The 18718-nt window shown below is 39.1% G+C and overlaps 2 protein-coding genes across 2 annotated transcripts in view; one reads left to right on the plus strand and one right to left on the minus strand.

Moving 5' to 3' along the window:
* The first annotated feature begins 261 nt into the window (after positions 1-261).
* Positions 262-3077, plus strand: LOC130214225 (protein ABHD15). The gene is made up of 2 exons (XM_056445804.1): positions 262-1215; positions 1803-3077. The coding sequence occupies exons 1-2, from the start codon at positions 293-295 to the stop codon at positions 2449-2451; spliced, it is 1572 nt and encodes a 523-aa protein (XP_056301779.1). The 5' UTR covers positions 262-292; the 3' UTR covers positions 2452-3077.
* The window catches only part of taok1b (TAO kinase 1b), a 53455-nt gene continuing 37807 nt past the window's right edge, over positions 3071-18718 (minus strand). Inside the window, exons 14-20 of the mRNA XM_056445803.1 lie at positions 17855-18091; positions 17409-17537; positions 15604-15807; positions 12723-12962; positions 12408-12620; positions 10145-10327; positions 3071-6709 (exon numbers count right to left, since the gene is read on the minus strand). Of these exons, the coding sequence (XP_056301778.1) occupies positions 6248-6709; positions 10145-10327; positions 12408-12620; positions 12723-12962; positions 15604-15807; positions 17409-17537; positions 17855-18091 (1668 nt within the window). The 3' untranslated portion in view covers positions 3071-6247. The remainder of the gene's footprint in view (positions 6710-10144; positions 10328-12407; positions 12621-12722; positions 12963-15603; positions 15808-17408; positions 17538-17854; positions 18092-18718) is intronic.

The following is an 18718-nucleotide window of genomic DNA, read 5'->3' on the forward strand; positions in this document are numbered from 1 at the left end:
TGTGTTTCATCGCCACAACACTTGAAGTGGATTCTGATGGCAGTAAATGAGAAAACGGCTTGATTCTTGTACATTCAAGTGGCAAAACTGAAATTAGTTCCATTTGATTGCTATTAGACTACTTCCTATAGCTACTGTTAATGATTTCTAAAGGAGGGGGAGCACATTTGTTTGCAATGGGTAGGGGAGGTGGTGCAATGTGCTAGAACATAACATTTGGTTTAAAGATCTTTGAGGTTTTCCATTTGCTCATTGTGCTACTGGAAGCCTGAAGGTTACAGATTTGGGAGCAATGTGCGTCTTCTTTATCTACTTGCTACCTTCTCTGCTGCTGGTCCTGCTAAAGCTTTTGCTTAGATGGACCTGGATTTGTCATCTAGCAGACAGTACTGTTCAACAGTTGGGCCGCTGTATGTGGATTATGGCCTGTAGACTTCTGAAACTGCCATACCTTACAGTGTCAGAAGACATAGGAGAATGTCAGAATGGGATCAGATTGATCTGTAAACCCACAGCCCTTGCCAACCACCTGAAGAAACACTGCCAAGCTTTGTCGCATCCTCCACTGGCAAAGTGGCCTCATGCTGACCCTCATCGTCAGATAATCACCGATCTCCTGTGGCCCACAAAGGAAGGTGCTGAACTGAAAGCAGGTGTTCGCTTTACCAGGGATAACCTTCTTCTAAAGGATGGGGGTATTGTAGCCATGGACTGGGCTGTGTCTCTACCAGACCACCAAGCAGAGTCTAAAAAGAATCATCATCATCTTGGTGGAGCAGCTTTTGGAGGTCTCTCAAGAAATCTGGCTATTGTTATTATAATTCCCAATGCCCTGGGCAGAGTAACGCCGCACTTGCTCAGACTGTGCAGCCAGGCTTTGCAAGAGGGTTTCTATCCAGTGGTGTTCCATCGTCGCGGTCATGGTGGTTGCCCACTAACCACTCCACACTACCAAGGGTTTGGAAATCCCTCCGATCTGGTCCAAGCAGTGGCTTACTTGCGAAGTCATCATCCATCTTCAACTTTGTTTGCAGTAAGTGAGGGCTCAGGATCTGGGTTGCTCCTGTCATATCTTGGGGAATGTGGCTCTTCTTCCTACCTTACGGCAGCTGCTTGCATATCTCCTGTTTTCCATGGACAACTGTGGTTTGAAAACAAGCCTCCTTGGCTGTACCACTGGATAGACCTTATCTACCGCAAGCTTCAAGTAAACAGGTAGCTGATCGCACCCATACTGTACATGTAGACTGATCTTTGCATGAGAATTCTAGACTGCTGTACAAGAACTGGTTAATTATATCACTTAATCAAATCATCTCTAGAAATGCATGAATGTATTACCTGTGTCTTGTTAAAAAGTAGTAAAATTGGATCCTCCTGCACTTAAAGAGACATCCCATGTTATTAGACCATGTGAGTGTCAATTTAACTTGCATGAAAGTCATAATTTTTATAGTCCTATATGGATATTTTTGAAGGTTGACAGGATCAATTCAACTCAATTTTTGTAAGATGCCCCCCACACTACACAATTGTAACCCTGATTTCCACTTGAACTAAAAAGCAAAGGTAAATTGTCGTTTGTTCGTACGTTGTAGCATGTGCCTGGTCAAAGATGCAATCTGAATGAAGTGTCAATGCAAACTATGGGGCTTGTATCAAAATGAGGGTGTAATATTTTAGTTTGGGGTGAAATGAATCTTGTTAAGGTAAGAGTACAAGAATTTAATGGACTGAGACTTGTATGAAAAGGGCAATTAGGATTCAAAGTCTCTGATTATAAACATTTGACTTTTCCAAAGGTACGCCACTGCTTTGAGCTGTGTGATGGATGTAGCAAAAATTCTACACTGCAGCTCCTTGCGAGACATGGAAGAGCTCATGTTCTGTGCTACCAAGCAGCTTGATCACAGTTTGTCAGGCTCTATGGACTATTCAAGATTATCTCAGAAGCCTGACTGGACAAGTTACTGGGAAAAGAATGAGCCTTTGCGAGATGCGGACGAAGTGGCAGTGCCAGTGCTATGCTTGTGTAGCCAAGATGATCCTCTTCTTCCACCAGTCTACACTGTACCGGAGACGCTGTTTCATAACAGCCCTTACTTCCTGCTGGCCTTGACGGAACAGGGAGGCCACTGCGGCTTCATGAATGAGGATGGACGTGGAGGTGCTAAATCCTGGAGTCATTCTGTGGTGTTGGAATACTTCAGAATAGTTGCAGATTTCTTTGGGGTAGAAGAGAAGAAAGGGTTAAAAGATGTTCCTACACACTTTGGCAGCCAGGGCCTGACGCATAGTGCAAGTGCAGTCTTTTCCAGGAGGAGGAGGTCAACCTTGCTCCGAAAAGAAAGAGCAATCTTAAGTTCACGAAGACGGCAGGTCTCAACTCCCTCTGATATCTTCGAAGAGGACCAGGAGGTTTTTACTTGGAACAGATCCTACACCCGCTAAGTGAGAGAAGCATGTAGTGCCCTCAGATCCTACTTTTCTGCTAATGTTCAACATCCTACCATAATGCACAGAACATATTCAAGGCAACCACAAGTTATAGATTAAAAAGAAGGGAACAAGAAATAATGATTCACAGAAAGGATGCGTAAGGGGCTTAATTAAGCCAACAGCTTAATCTATACCAGGGGTGTCCATACTTGGTCCGGGAGGGCCGGTGTCCTGCAGATTTTAGCTCCAACTTGCCTCAACACACCTGCAAGGATGTTTCAAGAAAGCCTAGTAAGAGCTTGATTAGGTAGCCCAGGCGTGTTTGATTAGGGTTGAAACTAAACTTTGCAGGACACTGGCCCTCCAGAAAAGAGTTTGGACACCCCTGGTCTATACCATTAGATGCTATAGTTAGCAATCCTATTTTCTTTGCACAAACTAATCACCTGGAGTCAATTGGCCAAGATGTTTTCCCCCCAGTAAACATGATAGAAGAATAATGAGCCCCATGCCAAATGTTCAGCATCTGAATTCAAATTTTCAGAAGAATCAAAGGTGTTAATTATGTCAACATCAATCGTCGTATTACAATGGACAAACATGTATTAAAACATACAAACGACAATGAATATATACTAAAATTACTTTATTACAGTTGATTTCTTTGTCCCGTAGCCCTCTGCCAACAAAAGGAGTAATTACAAACAAAACATTACATTTGTCCCATTAAGTTTTTTTTTTTTTTCATTTTTGCATCTTAAATCACTTGTAAGTGTTTTTGTTACGAATAGCCATCATTTTTGTAATCTCTCCAACATTCAGTTTTTCACAATCTGTACATTTTAATACAGGTTATATATGGATTGCTATGGTAATGTTGAAGCAGGAAAAACAAGACAACCATGAAAAAAAAAAAATACTGGTAAATGCACTGTACAGAGATGTACCACCTTTCTTGATTATTATTCATCCTGTTGTTTTCACACTTATCAAAAGGGTCATTAAAACAAGGATGCTAAGAGCTTTCAAAGAATCTATTCTCTTATGTCAGTGTATACCTTGTTTCCTTCAGAAAATACTGCATGACCCTGCATGAGAGAGTAAACTCGATGTCAAAAAGATCACATTATGAGTCTATGGCTGTTCCTCTGGTCCAGTGATTCCATTAGAGAACTGAATGTGATTAAATAATTGGCAAGTGATATGAATTAGCCAGGGTCAATGACCTCATGTTAATTTGTTACATTTGGCCCAAATCTATAGGATTGGCTACACATTGGCTCAGTTTTATTTCTTTAGTCACACTGGCAACTTCATGAAAACTGCAATGGTTTGCATGTATCAGAAGTGTGCCAAAATAGTGTTCAGAGATGATAGATCATACAGATAGCAGTGATATTCTGAACTGGAATTCCTTTTCCTGGAAAATATTTTTGAAGCCATTCAATAACAAGCATGATGGCGATTTATTTATTTATTTTTAATGAAACTGAAAGAAAACCCATGGCATTTATGTTTTAGAAGATGAAAGTTCACTGCTGGTTCACAGATAACAGAACATGAGTACTGGCACTAGTGAATATGGTAATTCATACTTTTGAATGCAAGAAGAGCAACAAGCAAAGAGAGGATGATGGAAACATCCATATAAAGAGTGATATCATTCATGAGTCTAATTGCGGGGGGAATAAACTATTTTTTTTGGGCTTCGCTTAACACCTCTGAGAATAATTATCTCTCTCTATATATAACTTTTTTCCTCTTTTTAAATAATCAATATTAGACACCAAGTTTTTTTTTTCTTTCATCTTCACATTCAAGCAATTCAGTTTTAGTGTAGTTTTAAACTTGGGTGTTTATCTTGATTTCCATTTCTTTAGATTTCTAAATATACAATATACACATGTTTTACTGTACATCTCACTTAAAGCGCTCTCCTGACTGTATACCCTTCCACCATAATGTTTTATATGACAACTAACCTGTTCTGTTGCATCTTCAAATCACTTTATTTCTACATGCTATGATAATTGTTGGGTTTGAGGGTGGCCGGCGCTCACTGGAGCTCTGGGGTGGGCATGGAAGAAACGAAGGCATTGCGGGGACGTCATCAGCGGCACCCACCCATACAGCAAAAACATTCAGCGGTCTCAAGCCAACCCAGACCAGACCTCCACACAACACACTCCTGTTGAACCCAGCCTGGGAAAGAGGAGGAAGAGGCACCGAGGTCCATCGGATCTGCTTCTACTGTACGTGACCAAATAAGAGTAGAAACGGATGGTAAAGTGCTTTTCTGTGATGTTAAGCGGTGTGAACATGAGAGAGGCTATTCTCCTTTTGCATAGTTGTGTTTGTTAACTTTGGCATCACTAAATCAAGACTAAAACATAAAACAATAACATCAATGGCTTCTACTGTTTTCTAGGAGGGATGTTCTCCTGTGCCAACATGCTTTAACGCTCATGTACATTCATATAGCAAACCCTATTTTTAAGTGTCGTTCAGTCTAACGCAGCCCTACTTGTCAGGTTCCTCCACAACTGTAAGTCACATCAATCAAGTACTTCATCACCATCTGTCCTTTTGGCCAATAAAAAATAACAAATCTGTTAATACACTTATTATAAGAGTTTTCAGAAAGCAAATTGGCATCTTGCTCTACATACCATTTTTGGCTATGGAAGAATGGAAGTGCACAGCAAAATAAAAAAATCTAAATGACAATCCTAAAAGAAATCTTGGTATTTCACAGTTTAAATTTGTTCTGGCACAAAAAGAGCATACTGTTATTATCAACACGTTAAACATTAGTGCGTGCAGTTTATAAAATACTAAACTATACAATCAAGTGCACTGTAAAGATTGAAAGTTTCACATTCTGCTATCAAACTTTTATACCAAAGGTGCCCAAACTCGGTCCTGGAGGGCCGGTGTCTTGCAGATTTTAGCTCCAACTTGCCTCAACACAGCTGCACGGATGTTTCTAGCAAGTCTAGAAAAGTTTGATTAGCTAGCCCAGGTGTGTCTGATCAGGGTTGGAACTAAACTTTGGTGGACACCAGCCCTCCATGACAGAGTTTGGGGAACCCTGCTTTTAACCAGTGTTTCTGGATGACCACCAACACTGCAGGTTTTGGATGTCTCCTTTGTCTTTCACACCCATTACAGGTCGTTCAGTCTCTGCTAATAAGCTGATGATCCCAATCAGGTGTGTTTGGTTAAGGAAACATTGAAAATGTGCAGAACTGGTGGTTCTCCAGGAATGTGGTTGAGAAACACTGCTTTAAACCATCTTTCTATCTTCAACAATAGATCTACGCATTCTACTGAAAAGCTCAAGTTTAAAGAAATAATCAGCATTCATCTCCCACTCTCTGCAATCAACACAACCTGCTAAGACCATGATAAAACCCCACTGCATTAAAATTTGCATACTGTCTCACCTGTGAGAGCTCATGCGCACACCATTCACATGTTCATTCAAGTCAATCTAACACTCTCTAAAATCTTCTCTGAATTCAAAACCTTTCCTCATCACTGCAAAGACATCTCCTGATATTCAAGCTGAACTTTGATGCATTTGGCCAGAATACTTTCAGTGTAATTGTCTATCTGGCTGACATTCTTAGAACTGGAACTATGATGGATGCGGTTTGTGCTTGCCATGTGTACAAAATACATATTTCGAGGACAAGAATTAAAGGAATGGGTGTAAAACTAAAGTAATGACCAGGGTGCCCCTTTATCCCTTCCCCCATGGCATTCTCGATCGATCAAGGGTGTTGTGGGAGAGCAGCGTGTGGTCTTACGTGAAGGACAGGTGCGAGCCATTGGAAATCTGAGAGGCGATGCTGGAGCTCCTGCTCATTGCCTGCTCACTGCGGCCACCTGAGGTGCCCCGCCGTCCCCCCGGGGGACTGTTCCTCTGCCCGCTGCTTCCCCCACTAGAGCGCTGGCTGCCTCCAGACCCGTGGTGCCCCCATGGAGGTGGTCCTCCTGGAGGCAGACCGTGACCCCAGGGCTGCTGGACTGAACCGCTGTGGCTTGGATGGTGATGGTGGTGGTGCTGGGAGCCCCAGTTACTCTGAGCCCCCGGAAAGCTGTTGCTGTGGCTGTCAGACGAGAACAGGCTGGTGAGCATCATGTTGCTGAAGCCCAGACGCATGCTCTCAGAGTCAAATGCCTCGATCTCCCTGGCCTGCTTCTCTAATAGACTGCGGATGCGTTCAGAGCGCTCGTTCTGCAGGGCAACCATCTCCTCTTCAATCTGAGCAAAAGACAAAACCAGTCAGGTAACACTCTCTGGATGAAGGCATTCACACTTATTAGCTGCTGCAGGGATAAGAGGGTTTGCAACAGGTTTTATGGGAACTCTGTTTTGCTCACCAGGTTGGTCCCCTAAAAATCTAGACCATACCATACCATAGACCAGTGTTTCTCAACCACGTTCCCGGAGGACCACCGACACTGCATGTTGTCTGTTACACCCATTACAGGTCTTTCAGTCTCTGCTAATGAGCAGATGATCTGAATCAGGTATGTTTGGTTAAGGAGACATGAAAAATGTGCAGAACTGGTGGTGCACCAGGAATGTGGTTGAGAAACACTGCCATAGACAGTAGGAACTCTAGAATGACTAAGTCTCTAGCTGTGGCATTTAAGAGTGGCGTTCAGCAACATATGAAAATGACTCATAAACGCAAAAGTTAAATGCCGTTAACAATTAATTTTATGTGACGTAATTGGGCAGTCAATAGCTGTTTCCATTCAAAGATGCAAACTGTGATATAAAACATTTGGAAATGGAAATAAATAATTTGGAAGTTCAAATAAATTCATTTTCATTCAATGGAGCCAAACAGAACGAAATCGGTGCCAAATATATTTTAAAAAATGGAATTTGCAATTGTTTTTCTTATTTAATAAAGTACTTGCACCTTAGAACTGGAGTGCTCAACCCTGTTCCTGGAGATCTACATTTCTGCAGACTTCAGCTTCAACTCCAAATCAGACACCACTAAACTAACTCAATAGAATCTGAAGGAGCACTTGGTAATTAAAGAGAGGTGTGTTTGATCAAGATTGCAGCTGAAGTCTGCAGGAAGGAAGATCTCCAGGAACAGGGTTGAGCAATCCAGAAGTTTAAACTCACGGCTATATGCAAGGCAGGCGCCATGGGTCCCGGTGATCACTCAATGCAGAAGTATAGACTGTTGTGAATTAGGCAAATTTTAAATGTGCACATAAATATAAATCATCTACTCAATTATAAATGAATCACACATTGTTTATATTTGCTATATGTATTACTAGTAATGAGGCACAAGCTGCTGCATGAGCTTATTGTGTTCAAAACATTCTAAAGCAGGTTGCACACCAGAAGCGCTGCTCGGTGACGCGCAGCGCCATGCATTTGAGAATTCTAAACATAGGTTTCTATATCAGGGTACACACACCAGCGCCGCAAGTCGGCGGCAGTCCACGGCGCCCAGTCACGACTCAGGACACTGTTCATATTCCTGCCGCGCCACAGAGCGCCATCTGATTAGTTTCATGTTAAATATTATGCAAATGTGCGCGTCTGGTGTGCGAGACTTTCAAATGTCATGTGCGTGCCGTATCGCGGCGCTTCTGGTGTGTAACCTGCTTAATAGTGACCCTCAGTCATTCATTGTATGATGCCCAGTTTTCATTTGTAACCATTTACAAAACTGTGTAATGTTGCTGTAAAAGCTATAGTCTGTAAAATAGCAGTCAGATATATGAACTACACCTTTAATTTGACCTTCTCAAAGAAAAAAACTCTTTTTGAATGTTTCAAACAAAACTCAAATCGAATCACAGAAGACAACCTGAGCATTTAAAGCAAATAAACTAAATATTATCCCACTTTCTTTCTGAGCATTGTAGAGCGTGCTCTTACATCCCTATGACTGGTCATTGTATTCACACACATTGTATTCCACAAGTATCGCTTTAACAGTGATAGAGGAGAAGAAAAATGACCTTACAAACTTGCCAGCAGTTCAAAGGTCCAAAGTGAGAAAGAGAGAGAGCTTTCATTTTCTCCCTAGCAGTGAAATAGTGTCTTCTGCTGTACTTTAGTGTCAGTGAAAGAAAGTCCAGCAAACTCACATGTAGTGAATTGTGCACAGTTGTCTGCTTTTTAAGTAGTTGGAGCATTTTAATTACTTGCATTCGCCTCGTTCAAATAGTATTTTACCATGACATAGTGCATATGAGATAAATGACATCAGTACGTAATAACCAGTGATGATCTAATAATGAACTGATACCGAATTGTCTGTGTCTGCATCACACACACACACACACACACACGCACACGCACACGCACACGCACACACAAACAACATGTATACCAGTCAATAAATTAAGCAAATAACGTAGATATAAATAAATTTGACAGAAAAAAAAAAAAAATCGGTGGTAAGGAGTGACAGCAATGATAGTAACATAATAATAGTAATTATGACAGAAAAAAGAAAAGACAGCAGTAATAATGGCTGACAACAACAATAAGAATAATTACAAGTACTACACCAACTACAATTACTAATGTTACAACAACTACTTCTGCTACTACAGCCACAACGACTACTACTACTATAACTGATACTACAAAAACATCTACCACTACTACTACTACTACAAAAATGACTGCTACTACAACATCTACTACTTCTGATACTACTACACCAACGACGACTACTACAACATCATCTACTAACTGTTACTACTACCCCAATGATGTCTACTGCTACTGATACTACTACAACCACAACTACATTCACTACTACTACTACTACTACTACTACTACAATGACTGCTACTATTACTACTACAACAACAATGACAGCAACCTGAATAATGACGATGGTAGAAATACTTATTATAATGATAATGAGGGGATAACAGGAGGACAAGTGAGAACAGTAATAATAATGGTAATAAAAGTAGAAGTAATAATATTAATGATAATAGTGAGGAGGTGAGGGGAGGTTGGGAAATCAGGAAGAGGACAAATGATGATATTAATAAGAAGAATAACAAGGAAAAAAAAAGAAAAGAAAAAAAAATACATACATACATACATACATACATACATACATACAATAATAATAATAATAAAAAGTATGAAAGATCAAGAGGTGGACAAATAAATGTGATAACTATAATATGCTCATGCTGATAATAATAATAATAGTAATAATAATAATAATAATAGTGATAGAACAACAGAATTAATAATAATTTGAGAAGGAAGTTATAAGATCAGTCTTGAAGTGTATAGTGTGTCAGTTGCTTTGTGATGCATTAAAAAAAGTATGACGTGCGGCATGGATCAGTCCAGTGCAACGCCCAGGCTGCCATGCCCACATCACACTCAACCTCATGCCTTTTTAAAACGTAATGCACTTCTCCAAGTTGTCCTTTTTAGTAAATCAAGTAAATTTTTTTCAGCCTTAGTCCAGGTTTTTTAAATGGACGGTCCTTAATAGCAATATACAACTTATTGCTCAATATGATGTACCATTCTAATATCTATATGTGAAATTAAGAAACAAAGCAAAAATGCTCAATTTTGATGAGATGAATGTTCATATAATTCTCCCTCTAGGATGTCAAAATTCTGTCCCTGCAGTGTTACAGTAGTTATTAGCTGCTTGTGTTTGTATAGTACCTTCTGTTCGAGAAGAGCTCTCCTCAGTGAAACCCTCTGCTCCAGCTCTTTCCTTTCCCGCTCGTGCTGCGCATCTGTCTGCATCTTGATCTTGCTCTGATAGGCGTTCAGCAACTCCAGCTCCTGCTGCAGCTGCATTTTTAGCACCTGACATTCGGCCTCCTGTGCCTCATCCAGACGCAGCTGAGAAGCATGATGGGAGGTGGAATTATATTTAAACATGCAGTCTGTAATTTTGCTTCTTTGTTGCCATTTGTTTGAAGCATGCAATTGGGATGGTCATCTTTATGGACCATTTTAATGTGGTCATGTCATTTGCCCATGAACATTTCCTTCTTGTTATCAAACTATTTCATCATAACTTAATGCTAAAACAGCTATCATTCCATTGTTTATCAACATGTGGCTCTTTTTAGATTCTCGGAAGCTATAGAAATGAAAAATGCAAAACAGAAAATACGTTGGGTCCATTGTTTTTGTTTATATCCCTCAAAATGGTCTATACAGGTTGTGCAACACAAATTAGGGCTGTCATGATAACTGCAATATTACAATACCACATTACTGACAAGCCAACTGCAAAAGAAAGAAACTGCAGCAACGGCTGTCTGGAATACTTGATTCTGATTAGACATTCAAAGCTATGTTTTTCCCTAATAACAATGGCTCAAACTAATACTGTCAATGAATACGTTTACATTCATATATATATGCGTATATATAAATTTCCCTACCATGACAGCTCTATCTGAGATGGTGCTATGGACATATTGTATACTAGTCATTACATTTAAGGATTCTTTTAACCCTTTAACTGCCCCACCAAGAAAAAAAATGTTTGGATTGCAACTCCTAATGTCGCTAGTTAACACACACAATGCACTTTTTTTCCAACACATCCCATAATTTCTAAAATATCACCCTCTACCAAATGGTTGATATGCCGCTTTATGGTAAAAGTACCAGACTTAATACATATACTATGAATAATCTGAAAATATGACATGTAAGAGCAATTTGTTATAAAAAAATATTCAAAATAAAACATTTTTGAATACTAAATTATCTTTATAATTTGAAGTATGCCATAAAATATTTCAGAGTCTCATTTAACATGACTTAGTTGTTGTTTTTTCACAATAAAACCAATGCTGTGTGTATAAGCCATTATTTAAAACAGCCATTCTCTAAATGACTTTAACAGTCATTATTTAAAACAGTAAAAACATAGTCAACTGTTTGGTAGAGGGGCAGTCAAAGGGTACCTATCATGAAAATCAACTTTTGTAAGCTGTTTGGACAGAACTGTATGTAGGTATAGTGTCCACTGTCATATTGGAGTGAAAGAAACAACTAATCTCTTTTTTCAAATTTCCTGATGTTAAAATAGGACACAAAACCCAGTCATCTTGAGGCCCACCGCAACTTGACATATGAGTGCAGTTTCCCCATCCCACTGAATTGAATGACAGACGCCATTTTTGTCTACTAAAATGTACACACATCCACAGAATTTATTTTTTTGTAAATAAACTGGGATTAAAATACTTGTTACAACTCTCACTGATATTTTTAAGTCTTGTAAGTTTAAAACATTTTGTTTTTAAAACAGAGCATGTTTGTAATAAAGACTGTAAAATCGCTATCTAATTCTTAACCGCTATAATCATCATGGCCGCATGGTGTCAGTAAACATGCACATATGTGTGTATGCTGCAAATGGCATTTGTGTGTGACTCATCATTTCAGAAAGGCTTGAATAAACTCCACCTCAAATACATGAAATAAACTTACTTGGTATTTTTGACTAATGAGCTGTATTTCAGCTTCATCCGAATCTGTCTGTCACTGACTGCTGTTTATCTGACTTAACGCATAATAGGACGCAGACACACAGTATACTCAGACAGCAAATTTGGCAGATTCTGGAGGCTATAATAAATTATCTGATGGCTATTTTGAGCTGAAACTTAACAGACACATTCTGGAGACATCAAAGGCTTATCTTACATCTTGTAAAAGGGGTAAAATAGGTGCCCTTTAAATTATTATTATTATTTTTTTTAAATGTTACTAGTCTTTATTTTTAACAAAAAATATATAATTTTAACAAAAAAAATAAATAACAGTTTCTTTAAAATGTGTGCACAAAATCCACATTGGAATTATAAAAACAATTTCTCCCATGTATTACAGTGAATGCAGTGAGTAAACTGTGATTGCTTAAAACTCTTTTGATTGGAAGAGACGAAAGGTCACTCACAGCTTGTGTGGAGAGCATGTCATTGATGGAATGATCATACTGCTCAGCAAGGATGGCTAATTTGCGCGTCTGCTCCTCCTTCAGCCTCTTCAGCACAGCCTTGTGGTCAGACTTGGGTGTAGTTTCCAGCAGGTGGTTGCGCAGGGCTTTATACTGCCTTGTCTGGATCTTACACGTGTCCTGGAACTGCTTCTTGATCTGCAGCTCTTTAGACTGGCCGAGGAGGAGGAAAGGCTTACTGACACAACCAAAATAGCCTGTATGTGCTAGCTAGTGTACACTATAAAAACAAGCAAAGACTTATAGGAAACGCACCTTAAGGCTCTTGGGCTGCTGCCGAACCTCCATGACGTGTTTGCGGCGTAGCTCTCGCTCTCTGCGCTTGTTGTACTCCAGCTGGTTGGTGAGCTCAGTCTGATGCTGTAAGCGGATCAGTTCGTTGCGCATCTTATGGATGGTGCCCAGTTGCCTGACCTCCAGCTCCTGCATGGACTCATGATGGCGCAGCAGCATGGCATGCTCCAGATCCTTTTGTGTCTGCCGCTTATTTATCTCCTGGAACAAGAAAATCTGTGTCAGTCTTTTTGTTTTGATTTTTAAATAAAATTCAAAAACAATAAAAACCTAAAATAAATAGAAAGTTTTATCATGAAACTTTATTGGGTGCACAGGCTGATGGGTCTGATTTAATATGCTTCCATGTCCATATGTCGCCCCAGCAGCCATTGAGTTTGCTCCTCATCGTTTAAATAGCTTACTGTTGTTTGCATTAGCAATCTGCAACACATTACTGGTATAAAAATCAAATGTGACGTTAAACTGAGGTCATGACTCTCTGTTGTCATTAAAAATCATAGCACATCTCTTAAAGAGTAGGGGTGTAACCCCGGTGTCCTTACCAAATTCACTCCATCTGCCCTTACCCATCATGGCCTCTTAATCATCCCCATCTACCAAATTGGCTTTAATCACAGTCTCTCCACTCCCCCATAGCTGGTGTGTAGTGAGTGTAGAGCTGGCCGATTAATCAAAAAGAAATCAAAATCGACTTTCAGAACCTATAAATCGATTCAATTTTTTCAAGTCAATTTTTTCCAATTACTTTCCCTACGTGACCCACTCTGTTAAGGCTTATTTAAACTTCTGCGTCCAATGCATGGGTGTGGTCCAGCGTAGCCTGTGCATGGTCGCATACCCATGCACCTCACAAAAAAATGTAACTACACGCCGCACGTTTGCACTATGAAGATTATTGGAAGCTGCAACAAAGATGCCCTGAGACGCCATACTTTTCACAATAAAATTATTGTTTACATTAAAATATTTGTTTACAGAAGATGCAAGAAATGCACTGTTTAAAATATTATTTACAGGACATACAATATTATTTTATTTAGAGGCTTATTTTCTACTTTTAATATGAAAAACATTGAAAATATTTAATTTTGTTCCAAAAAATGCAAGTTATTTATTTTCACTTTTATCAAATATAAGTCACTGTTGGTTTTAGGCAGTGTGTGTTTTAATTTTAGCTGTTCAACGTTGATGTTCAATACGTAATCATAGTAGATAGAGTGTGTTTCCTTGCACCTTTCATTCCAAAAATCTCAAAACCTGTCAGTGAACTATTGAGATGCAAAACATAAAATAAATAAATAAAATAACAGTTCATTAATTGTAATCAAGTAAAAAATATTCAATTAATCAAGATTTTGATTTTAGGCCAAATCGCCCAGCCCTAAGTGAGCTCACTGGCGCCGTTGTCCTGTGGCTGCTGTTGCATCATCCAAGTGGATGCTGCACACTGGTGGTGGTGTGGAGAGAATCCTCATGATTATGAAGCACTTTGGGTGTATGGGCATACACAATAAAAGTGCTATATACATACAACTTACATGAGATTACATAAAAATGATAATGATAAAATATTAATGATAAAAATGATAGAACTAAATGACTTGTAAAACAGCAAATGACAAATGAAACATGACAATTAGTTCATAACATTAATAATAAAAACCTAAATGAATTTGAATCATAAGTAAACACTGGAAGGAGGGTAAATATTATAAGCAATTATTTCACTTGGCAAAACAAAACACAAAATGTTATTATTACTCAATTCTGACTAACATTTACTTTTATTTAAAGTAGTTCACAATATAACAGTGTTTAAATCAACAGGTTAACTGCTTTTTGCCAATATTAATATGATTAACAAACGGCATCACTTTGCATCAGGAATAATTATTTGAGCTTCTAGGTAAAAACCAGTCTATGGAATATTTGACATTATTTTGTAAACACCTTTATTCCAGCTTGACTTATATATGATACTGTAAGTTAGTCTGCATGGCAAAGAGCTTGACTGTAATTTCTGTCAAGGGAGTGTCTTTATCTTGTAAAATGCATGTTAAAGTGAAACTAAAAGCCAGCAATTCAATATGGTTAAATTTTAAGCATTATTGATGATGATAATATACTCTCTGCTTCAAAACATCTGCCAAAGACAGTTTCTAAAAATAAGACAGTCCCTCTCTAAGCCTTTAGCACTTACAGAGTCTGACTTCTGTAGTTTAGAGATTTGTTTCTGTGCACGGGACTTAAAATGTTCCTTTAAATATGGTTAAAGAGAGGCGGAGCAGCCTATTTATCTCATGCAGAGAATGTCCACTCAACTGTATTTGAATTTTAACCAATATTTCAATAAAAATATACTTCAAGTTTACAGATATTTGTTTAAAAAAATCCAAAGAATTGTGGGTATTAGTTTTTAGAACAGGAAGCAATTGACTGTGGCATAATAAAAGTTTCTTTGCTTTCATGGCAAGTCATGCTTGTCTTTCATCAGCACTCTTGTTTCACTTTGACGGCTTTCAGCTTTACTCTGCTTCATACTACCATGATAAGTTTTAAATACAGTACTTCAGCTCATCCGTGAACATGATTTCTGCAAGTGTCCAATAGGATGTAATGAAAATAGCAACTCCCTTGATTCCACACTCATTCATGGCATCATCAAAATATGCCTTTGTTTGTTGTGAATAAGTGCCCTCTAGTGGCAAAAATTACAATCTGTACCTTTAATTATCTAAGCGTGCTCCTCACAACTTTTATTTAAATGCGTAAATTTAGCAAAAATATATAAGGTGTATTTTCAATTTCAGTTTGTATGTCATGTGGAAAGCACCATTACCTCCCGCAGTGTGTCTTGCTCTACGGTGTGTTTTGCGGTGAGGATTCTGCGTTTAAAGCGGCGAGACTCAAGTTCCAGGTACTGGCGCTGTCGACGGAGCAGGTTTGCTTCCTCCTCTGCCTGGTAGTTCTGAAAGTTCTCCTTCTGTTTCGACAACAACTCCTGCTTCTCCTTCTTCGGGGTGGACTGCTTCTCATTCAGCTCCTAAACAGTGTAGAAAGCATCAATAAATATTTTATTATGTGTAAAATATAAAATCTTGCTGACAAATTGGCGAATTCTAGCATAGAGTATACAACACTTACATTATTGCCATTTTAGTGTCCTCTATAAATCATGATAAAAATGGATGATAGTTTTAATGTATGGACAAACTATTTATAAAGCACAGTATTACCTTTACTGGATGATTCTTGAAAACCACTTTCATCTTTGACCCATATTAAAATAAATGCAATAGGGAACTCACTGGCCACTTTATAAGGTACACCGGTCCAACTGCTTGTCAATGCAAATTTCTAATCAGCCAATCACATGGCAGCAACTCAATGCATTGGTCAAGGCGATCTGCTACAGTTTAAACAGAGCATCAGAATGGGGAAGAAAGGTGATTTAAATGACTTTGATGTGGCATGGTTGTTGGTGCCAGAAAGGCTGGTCTGAGTATTTCAGAAACTGCTGATCTACTTGGATTTTCACGGGGTTTACATAGAATGGTCTGAAAAAGAGAAAATATCCAGTGCGGCAGTTCTGTGGGCGCAAATGCCTTGTTGATGCCAAAGGTCAGAGGAGAATTGCCAGACTGGTTCGAGCTAATAGAAAGGCAACAGTAACTCAAATAACCAATCACAGCGCATCTCTGAACGCACAACACATCGAACCTTGAGGCGGATGGGCTACAGCAGCAGAAGACCACACCAGGTGTCACTCCTATCAGCTAAGAACAGGAAACTGAGGCTACAATTCACACAGGGTTCACACAACGTTGCCTGGTCTGATGGTAGGGTCAGAACTTGGCGTCAGCAACATGAAAGCATGGATCCATCCTGCCTTGTATCAGCGGTTCAGGCTGGTGTGGTGGTGTAATGGAGTGGGGGATATTTTCTTGTACCAACTGAGCATCATGTCAATGCCACAGCCTACCTGATTATTGTTGCTGCTGACCATGTCCGTCCCTTTATGACCACAGTGTACCCATCTTCTGATGGCTACTTCCAGCAGGATAACGCGCCATGTCATAAAAAAACTAATCATCTCAGATCGGTTTCTTGAACATGACTATGAGTTCACTGTACTCAAATGCCCTCCAGTCACCAGAGCTCAATCCAATAGAGCACCTTTGGGATGTGGTGAAATATGAGATTCGCATCATGGATGTGCAGCTGACAAATCTGCAGCAACTGCGTGATGCTATCATGTCAATATGGACCAGAATCTCTAAGGAATTTTCCAGTCCTTTGTTGAATCTATGCCATGATGAAGGATTAAGGCAAGTCTGAAGGCAAAAGGGATCCAACACGGTACTAGTAAGGTGTACCTAATAAAGTGACCGGTCAGTGTATATTGTTTATAATTATATATTTACTACTTAATTATATACTAATTATTCTTAAAATAAAAAACTTGATGAAGTGATCTAGATTCTTATACTTCTGCTTGATGAAACTGTGATACAAGCTAGCATCCCGTTTCCAGTGTATAATCATCTTTGTTCATCGAAAATTATCTCATGATTGATTGAGGCCATTCTATGATGAACTGTGTCAAGTAACACAAAGGCCAAGCTTAAATAAGTGCACGTTCACCTCTTTCAGTTGCTCCTTGCGTAGCTTGTACTCTCGTTTTTGTGACTCCAGGAAGCTGCTAAGCTCTTTCTTCTGTTGGGCTTGAATGTGCTGATGGAATTTCTTCTCATCGTTGGCAAATAACTTGGCCTTTAAGACAAAACGTTCACAAAAATGTCAGAAACTAAAACTGAAGATAACGAAAACACGCAATTCTCAGGACAAAGTTCATGACGTAACAGATTACTGTTTTGGAACTGAGGCATCGGTTACTCAAAAAGTGGTGTCACATACTTTTGTCCATGTTGTTTATAAAAGACATTATTTCATTGACATAAGAGGAAGAGTGGGATTATCAAATTCTGAGCAGTTTTCGGGTGAACTTTTCCATCACCTTCCTCATATTTGTGAAAGAAGTGCAGAACAAATGAAATGCATATGGTGCTGAATGTCTCGTGTGCATTTACATCTTTATCTGTTGTTACTTGGTTTTTCTTCATGAGTTTCTCCATCTCAGCAGCAAAGCTGTTCCTCTGGGCCTCCAGCTCTTTGTCCAGTTTCAGCCTGTGTTCGTCCATCTCCCCTTTCAGTTTGTTTTCTAAGGCCATGAGCTGCTTCTGGTGCTGCCGTCTCATGCGCTTGTAACCAGACATCTGCTCCCTCAGCTCTGAGTCCTGCTCGTGCTCCTGCATCTGTCGCGTCACCTGAAGAGAAAGGTGGACATCAAAATCTATGTTGAACATTACAAGAAACCAACACTGCAAGAAACGATACATATACAGAGTCTACAATGGAAGTGATAAGTGCAATGGTTCTATACTTTTCAGAATTTTCAAGTTGTTATGAATTGTATTTTAATGGCATTAACATAATGCAAACACGTCATATTACAACATACTGTATACATTACAACATACTGTAAAACAAGCTGAATACTGTGATTGCTGTAAAGTAGAGATAATGAGAATTTTCAGAGAGCATTTACCACATAGCTTTAGTTTCAGCTACACATTTAATTATTTTGCTTCACATTCATAATAATTTATTGTGTTTTTGTGCTGTAATTAGTCTGGTTTATGCCAAAATAAAGAGGACTATATAAATATGATACCAGGAGATAAGATCACCAGCAGTCCCTGTTCAGTGAATCATTCATTCAGATAATTCAACGCTATCTTACAGCAATTAGTAACTTTTTCACTCAGTGCCAAATTTGTAGGAATTCATACGATCTCATTCGTACAGTTTAGTATAATTTGCTCGTCCCCCAATGATGGGTGGGTTTAGTGGTGGGGTTTGTGAGCATCTGGCATCTCTCTGAACACTGTTAC

Source organism: Danio aesculapii, chromosome 21 (assembly GCF_903798145.1).
Source record: "Danio aesculapii chromosome 21, fDanAes4.1, whole genome shotgun sequence".
In the NCBI taxonomy this organism is placed as follows: domain Eukaryota; kingdom Metazoa; phylum Chordata; class Actinopteri; order Cypriniformes; family Danionidae; genus Danio; species Danio aesculapii.

What these genes read in the sequence shown, in the direction of transcription:
- LOC130214225 (XM_056445804.1), top strand. Translation starts at nt 293, where the DNA reads ATGTGCGTCTTCTTTATCTACTTGCTACCTTCTCTGCTGCTGGTCCTG. An exon ending in CGCAAGCTTCAAGTAAACAG is followed by an intron (nt 1,216 to 1,802) that starts GTAGCTGATCGC and finishes ACTTTTCCAAAG; the next exon opens with GTACGCCACTGCTTTGAGCT.